This window comes from Solanum verrucosum, unplaced genomic scaffold (assembly GCF_900185275.1).
Source record: "Solanum verrucosum unplaced genomic scaffold, falcon-dt-bn FXZP01000305.1, whole genome shotgun sequence".
NCBI lineage: Eukaryota > Viridiplantae > Streptophyta > Magnoliopsida > Solanales > Solanaceae > Solanum > Solanum verrucosum.
The window spans coordinates 1,146,617-1,154,282 of record NW_026019908.1 but is presented as its reverse complement, the minus strand read 5'-3'; the positions used below and the strand labels follow the sequence as shown (position 1 = coordinate 1,154,282).

The window sequence follows — 7,666 nt, the reverse complement described above, 5'->3', positions numbered from 1 at the left end:
AATTTTAAAAAAAATTGGTTTGGTCAGTTTTTTGGGTTTTAGCCATATTATGCCCAGCCCTAGATAGATAGATGGATTGGGCATGGATTTTAAATTGGAATGGGTCATTTTTAAGAAATCGGGTCAAATTTGATTGATTTGGGGATTTCTGTCCACAGAGGGGCATGAACAATAAGTTTATTAACGGTAAGGATAAGAATAACTTCATTTTAACGATAAGGGCATAATCAACTAACAAACCAAAGTTGAGGGGTATTTTTGACTCTTCCCCCCCTTTATCTTTTTAGGGTAAATGGTCAAATTATGTCCCTAAACTATTCGAAAAGGTCTAGATATACCCTCCGTTTAAACGGATCGGGTAGTTTATTTAGAAGGGGTTGATTTATGGGTCGGATTAGATGTTTATGGGTTTGAATTTTTTAGGCGCATAATTGATCATTTTCCATTTTTCATATAAATGTCATGTGGTAAAGTCAAAATGACATGACAATTCCATGTGACATTTAAAGAAATGGAAAATGAGTTGGATATGTTCAGTAGGCCAACTAACGTCATAAGGGCATATCTAGACGAAAAGTTGGACGACGAGGGCACGAGTGAGCCAAACTTTAAACGAAGAATATATCTAAACCTTTTCGAATAGTTTAGGAGCATATTTGACTCTTTGCCTTTTTTTTTTATATGCAGATCGTATCTTTACAAAAAAAAAAAAATTAAAATTACCACATTGGGCAACAAATGCTCATTTAACATTAATATTTTTGGTGTGTTCAAGCTATGGCGACTTGGCGATAAGAATTCAAGAATATACAGTTTGTTCATGGCCGCTATGGCGTCTACGCCATTGTCGTTTGATTACATTTCTTCGAAGCAGCTTCAATTTTCAATTCCCTTACCCAAAATTCAAGCTTGGCACAGCTGTAGAGCTAAAAATTTAGTAAGAGTTTATTGTTCTTCTCCCCAAACAATTCATTCGAACAAAGACAAGCAAATCAATGAGATAAAGAAGCAGAGGAAACCCAGACCAAGCTTTGTTAAACAAGTTCAAGATAAATGGTCCGTAAAACCCACTTCATTGAGGGAGAAATTCCCTTGGCAAGAAGGCAATTCAGTATCAGTAGAAGAAGTTGTAGAACGACAAGTCCAGTTTTCTGAGTTAGAAAATCCAGTAGTAAATGAGTCAGTAAGTTCTGGTTCAAGAGTTAAGGTTAATTTAGCTCCTTGGGTTCATGGAAAACAACCCAAAATATCTCAGGTTGGTGAAAGCAGCAGTGTTGGTAAATCTCTTGAGAATTCTGAAGATATTGGGTCAATTAGGGAGGAGCAAAAATCTTTAAATAAACAAGTAAATTTTGATTGTGCCCCTTTGAGGTCACCACAGCAGCAAGATTTTGAAAAAGATATCAAATTGGAATCAAAGGCTGAAGCCCGTGTTGACAAGGGTATTACTAATGCTAAAGATTCAGTAAGACTGCCATGGGAAGGTGACAAGTTGAGAAAAAATAATGCAGAATTGGCAGAGAAATTGATACCTGAGGCTCAACTGAAGAGGCTTAGGAATGCAGCTTTGAGGATGGTGGAGAGAATAAAGGTTGGGTCAGGTGGTGTAACACAGGAACTTGTGGACTCCATTCAGGACAAGTGGAAAGTGGATGAGATTGTTAAATTGAGATTTGAAGGTCCTCCTTCACATAATATGAAGAGGACACATGACATTCTAGAGGTACATACATTTCTCTTCATTCTTGTAAAACCTTTCGCAAATGCAACCGAGATTGTTAAAAACATCTCTTCTCAGAATATGTCAACTTTGAAGTTTTTAGTCCTAATATGTTGTCCATATACAGTTATATTTTCCAGTTTTGTAGATTGTTATCATTGTGAATTCTTATGTGTATTATACTTTGCACATTGTTAGCATAGAACGGGAGGATTGGTGATTTGGAGATCAGGCAGTTCCATAGTGCTATACAGAGGAATATCATACAAGCTTCCTTGTGTACAATCATTTACTTCAAAAAACCATGATGTTGATGAATCAGAGTATCCAAACAATGATAGTTGTCAAAGCCTTGGAGTCAAATGCTTAAATGAAGCTGCTGAAAGGCCAAGAAATGGTTCCACTGAGCTGTCTAGTGAAGAAATAGTGGATTTAAGCGAGCTCAACATGATTTTGGATGAAGTTGGTCCACGATTTAAAGATTGGTCGGGTCGTGAACCACTGCCTGTTGATGCTGATCTGTTGCCTGCTGTTGTTCCTGGATATAGACCTCCTTTTCGCCGTCTTCCTTATGGAGCTAAACTTAACCTAAAAAATAAAGAAATGACATACCTACGCAGAACTGCGAGAATTATGCCCCCTCATTTTGCTTTAGGTATGTGGAAAGGAGTTCTAATGTTTCCTTGTTATCTTATTGAAGAATCAGTAACTTAATTTTTTTTAACCTCCAAACTATTGTATGCTTCATTCAGGAAGGAACAGACAACTGCAAGGTTTAGCTGCAGCCATGGTGAAGCTCTGGAGAAGAAGCGCTATTGCCAAGATAGCCATAAAACGTGGTGTGCTAAATACAAGCAATGAAAGAATGTCAGAAGAACTTAAGGTGAATGGATAAAGCTCGCTACAAATATTCTTAGAGAGTTAAGACTGTATGATAAGTACAAGCGAACTAGCAAGTGTTGAAAAGAAGGAAAAGAAGACGGAAGTATAAGTAGAAAAACGATTATGACAAAAAGTTAGATTTCCCTGTCTTTTGTTTGAACTTGAACATCATTCTGGCACTTAGATTTCCAAGCCATTACATTGTTAGCTGCTTTAGCAAGGTATCATTTTCTTGATTTTGTTTTTGGAATATGTATTGTGGTGTACTCCATAATCTTTTAGTCAAAATTTTCAGTTGAGTACATGAGTTGCATGTTCCATTGCGACTCTCAAACTTGTTTCTTTATCAAGTATGTTTTAGTAAAAGTTTAAATCAATCCAACAATAGATCTTCTTTGTTCAACAGGTATTGACCGGAGGAACACTACTCTCCAGGAATAAGGATTATATTGTCTTTTACAGGGGTAATGATTTCTTGCCACCTCGTGTCACAGAAGCGCTTGAAGAAGCAGAGAGAAAAAGTGATTTCTTGCAGGATCAAGAAGAACAAGCACGGCAAAGAGCAGTAACCTCTATTGATTCTGATACTAGAGCTCCTAAAAGACCATTGGTTGCTGGAACACTTTCTGAAACTATGGCAGCCACTTCACGCTGGGGAAACCAACCTAGTATTGAAGAGAGGGAGAAAATGATGAGAGATGCAGCTGTAGCAAGGCATGCTTCTCTGGTGAAGTATCTTGAAGAGAAGCTAGCCCTTGTAAGTTTTTGTAAATAAAACTGAGAAAAAAGTTGTGCAAATGGATCTTTCTCCCTATTTGTTATGTATAATATTAGACTGGTATCTGCAGGCAAAAGGCAAGGTCAAAAAGGCAGAAAATATGTTACGTAAATTGCAGGAAAATCGGGAACCATCTGAGCTGCCTACTGATTTGGAAATATTATCTGCTGAGGAAAGGTTTCTTTTCCGCAAAATGGGTCTTAGCATGAAACCTTTTCTTCTTCTAGGTAAGCGGTGCTACTTGTTCAATCTGATAGTTCCTATCAGGATAGAGCTCATTAGTCATAACTTCTACATTTCGGTTCAGGGAGGCGAGATGTTTTTGATGGAACTATAGAGAATATACATTTACATTGGAAATATCGGGAGCTTGTAAAGATCATTGCGGAGAGGAGGAATACAGCACAAATAAAACACATTGCAATTACTCTTGAGGCTGAAAGTGGTGGCCTTTTGGTATCTATAGATAAGACTACCCAAGGCTATGCAATTATACTCTATCGTGGGAAAAATTACCAGCGTCCTAATGAATTCAGGCCCAAAAATCTTCTGACTAAGAGACAAGCATTGGCCCGTTCAATTGAACTTCAAAGACGTGAGGTAATATATTCTTATATCATTTTTCTTTCACAGATAGATGTGTTTCTATGTGTCTGATATCTTGAGATTATTCACCTCATGGATGTCTGCTAAAAATTCTTCCAGGCACTTAAGCATCACATAACAGCGTTGCAGGATAAGATTCAAAACTTGAAGTCTGAGCTAGTATGAAATTCCTGTTCTTTTGGAAATAAATTTTTGAAACCATTAAACTTGCAAATCACCTCTTGCTTTCATTTTTATTTTGCCCTTCTGAAAATCTGCAGGAAGATACGAACATGGTTGAGGAGATTGATGAGGAGACCTTATTCTCGAGATTAGATGCATCTGATGATGAGGATGATATGGAAAAGGTAATAAGAGGGTCTATAGTACTCTTTTGAAAGTAGAGTAGGGAATGACAAAGCAAAAAGACAGTAACACTGTAAGAGGTAAGAGGAGGCTCAACAGAGGGACACCTGTTAGCACCCTTTTAGTCTACCAATGATTTACAGATGGAAGATTTAAGGAAATTAGAAAGTAGATTACTTCAGCTTATAAGTTATTTATTTTTTATATCTGTATAGCAGTGTTTGCAGTAGATTATTACAGCTCTTTAGTTATTATTTTTCCTATTTCTATGAAGCAGTTGTTGCAGTAAGGAGGTAATTCCTCCTCTTTTCTAATTTCAATTGTAGTAGGAAGTTACTTCCTTGTTTTTAGATGGGTGGTTAATCCACTAGTGTTGTATTTTGTGTTATTTGCATTCAGTGAAATGATAGGCAGAATATTAGTCAAGTTTTCAGTACTTCAAACTCAAGAGATTGGAGGTTCTCTCTTAACGAACCAACACCATAGGTAGAAAAGAGAAAACTTCAGATTTTATCTTGCAGTGTCCCATAACTAGATCCATAGAAGGGGACCATAACAACACCTCTTTCCAAGTAGAGTAGAAAATGACACAGAAAAAAGACACTGATACACGAGAAACCTTGAGGTTTTGACATTCTTAGGAATGCATTGAACCTCTGCTGTGTAATTTATGGAAGTGGGCCAGTCATTGGTACTTTTATTGATTCAAATAGTTGTAGAATGTGTGGGTGCCCCAGTGATAGTTGCTATTACTGATCCATTCTTAAACTAGAATAATCTTCACTTTCGAACTGGCTGACTGACTTAACTTTCGAACTGGCTGAACCCTTTTCTATAAAGAGGCCTGTAGTAGGAAAATTTTCTTGAATCAATACCCTGGACCAGTATGAAATGTTGATCCACTTGCAGCAGGTAGGCAAGGGAGATCGAAACCACTAATTGATCTTCCCCACCCCTCAGCCCTCTTTGTTTCCTGAAACTGGAAAACACACTACAAACTCATAAAAAGCCTGCATAGTTATGGGTCAAAGTGCAGGTTTTCCAAAATTTATGCAAGTGGTACTCGGTTGGCAGTGGAGGACATCATACTGAATTAAATTACTTCCATGGTGAATGTTCCCTATTCAAATCACTTGGTCTGCTTTAATATTCTGGTTTTTAGAAAATGTTTATTCGTCCATGTTGGAAAAGAATTTATCCTGATCTCCTCTTTAGACCTGATCAATATTGATACATCTCAATCGCAAATTAGCTCAGGCCGGCTATATGAATCATCTGAATCCATTTCGCTCTATTCAGTTTAGACTATATTTGGAAATATTTCATGAATTGTGTCGCTTATATTACTGTAACAGGCCATTTGTATTCTTAATTAGCACTGCACCAATATTGAATTTTGATCCATTTGCAGCAATTCGATGCGGAGGATCAGAACTAGTAATAGTCGAATGCTTTTAAAGATGGTGTTGCATTGTTGCTCAACCGAGGCTGCAGGTAAGATATGGACATATTGTGTCAGCACATCTGAAGTGGAAAATGTTTCCTTGCACACTCTGTTATTGGTATTGCTGGTTGATTGCTAAATTTTGTTTTCAGTGTGAGTAAACATCATATCCATCTATATTATTCAGGTGCAGAAAATCCTCCAATGAAGAATCTGTTTGTGAAATCATTTGTCACTCATTCCACAAAAAAGAAAAGGATCTGTTGGTTAACGATTAAAAAGGAAAAGGATCTGCTGGTGAAATTTGACCTGTCTAGTAAGTGCTGTTACACAATAAACTGGGGACTGGCTAGTTTCATTTTTGTGTTTGAAGTGAGAACTAGAATGAGTACATTGTTCATTTATTTCATAGCAACGTATGATGAGTTATGGCGCTTTCATTTATTGCTCTGTGAAGTGTTTCTTTTGCATGCTCTGCTATGTGAACAATCATTTCCTACTTTCCGATGAGTATAGTTTTCTATTTCACCTTAACCTTTTCTTTATGCTAGTTTTTTTTTTTTTTTTTTTTTTTGTTTTTTATGACTAGGGAATCCACAGCCGCGCTACCCTTCGGGTGCGCATAGATAAACCTCGCTCCAGTATAATTGCCCACAAATACATAGGAGAGGTAAACCACACTAGTAAGCCCCATGCGATGAGCTCGACCGAGAAAGCATGTATGGGGTCTCAAACTTGAGACCCCTTGTTCAACCTACATGGTCACCCGTTGCGGGTTCCCTTTGTGCTAGTTTATTAGACACTCTTTAGCTAACTGTGACCTCCAACAGGGTTCCAACTTATCATTTAAGTATAAAGTATAATTTTGTGGGTTGTTTCTCCTGACTAACAATGTTTCTTCCATCCAGGGTGAAGCGAAGTTGTACCTTCGGAGGCACTAGAGTATAGAGTAGAGTCGAGGTGAATATTCATGTTGATGTCTCATTACATAAACATGTATTTTCGATGGCATCACCAAATGATATGTTGTCATGTGTGAATTTTGCAGTTCCTTTTTTAGCTGCGAGTCGCATAATACCTGATGGTATCTACTAATTTTCGAATGTGAGCTCGTCCTGTGCTCACGCCTGACAGACAACTTGTTGTTTTGTCTGCCCACTGATTTCTTGCAAGAGCTTGTCTTGTGTAGATTAGATATTCTTACCTGCTGTGTACAGTACAACAATCCTGAAATGTGAATAATGTTGTAAGCTTGAAAGTAAAATTTGTTATTGATTTTGTTGTTCTTACTACTATTCCAATTTTTGTTACATCCATTTCAAAACATTTGACAATTTTCTATGTTTATATGACTTCCATTACTTTCAAAAATTCAAATTCAATTAACCATTTAGATTTTAAACTTCAATATATTCTTCTGGTATCACTAATATACCGTGCTGGAGTTATGTGCATTTTAATATTAAAAGTCTATGATTTAGTGGGTATAAATTAGTAAGAAAGTGGTAATTATATTTTTGGTATAACTCCTGTAACTACTAATGTCACGATTTACAACTAATTATCCACTCAAAATCAAATTTTACAACCACCAACCAATGTTCTCTAATATTATTATCTCACTATATTGATATTTAATCTATGGAAGAATTTCCTACATTTATAAATAGTGGTGTTTCTTCCATTCTTTTTGTATATCCTAAGTAAGGAAAAGTGTTGTGTGTGAAACTAGTGAGGATGGCGTAGTGAATAAGGTAGTTGAGAGTAGAGGAAAAATCCAAGTAACCAATTTATTCACTACAAAAGAAAGTACGTATTATTTTTGTTTAAGGAAGGTGTTCTTAGTGGTAAGAGTTTTGGACTGAGCAACTAATCTGGAGTTGTTCGAGTC

The 7,666-nt window shown here is 36.7% G+C and overlaps 1 protein-coding gene across 2 annotated transcripts; it reads left to right on the top strand.

Moving 5' to 3' along the window:
• Positions 1 to 761: 761 nt before the first annotated feature.
• Positions 762 to 6,887, top strand: LOC125821681 (CRM-domain containing factor CFM3, chloroplastic/mitochondrial). 2 transcript variants are annotated; one of them, XM_049501081.1, is made up of 11 exons: positions 762 to 1,723; positions 1,919 to 2,375; positions 2,473 to 2,603; positions 3,009 to 3,359; positions 3,451 to 3,607; positions 3,688 to 3,980; positions 4,086 to 4,145; positions 4,247 to 4,333; positions 5,743 to 5,825; positions 6,684 to 6,735; positions 6,824 to 6,887. In XM_049501081.1, exons 1-9 carry the CDS (start codon positions 821 to 823, stop codon positions 5,767 to 5,769), a joined length of 2,466 nt encoding a protein of 821 aa, XP_049357038.1. In that variant the 5' UTR covers positions 762 to 820; the 3' UTR covers positions 5,770 to 5,825; positions 6,684 to 6,735; positions 6,824 to 6,887. The 2 variants fall into 2 exon arrangements, with proteins under 2 accessions (XP_049357038.1, XP_049357039.1); XM_049501082.1 differs by lacking the exons at positions 6,684 to 6,735; positions 6,824 to 6,887 and adding an exon at positions 5,963 to 6,177.
• Positions 6,888 to 7,666: the final 779 nt, after the last annotated feature.

What these genes read in the sequence shown, in the direction of transcription:
- LOC125821681 (XM_049501081.1), top strand. Translation starts at nt 821, where the DNA reads ATGGCCGCTATGGCGTCTACGCCATTGTCGTTTGATTACATTTCTTCG. An exon ending in GAATGTCAGAAGAACTTAAG is followed by an intron (nt 2,604 to 3,008) that starts GTGAATGGATAA and finishes TTTGTTCAACAG; the next exon opens with GTATTGACCGGAGGAACACT. An exon ending in AAAACTTGAAGTCTGAGCTA is followed by an intron (nt 4,146 to 4,246) that starts GTATGAAATTCC and finishes GAAAATCTGCAG; the next exon opens with GAAGATACGAACATGGTTGA.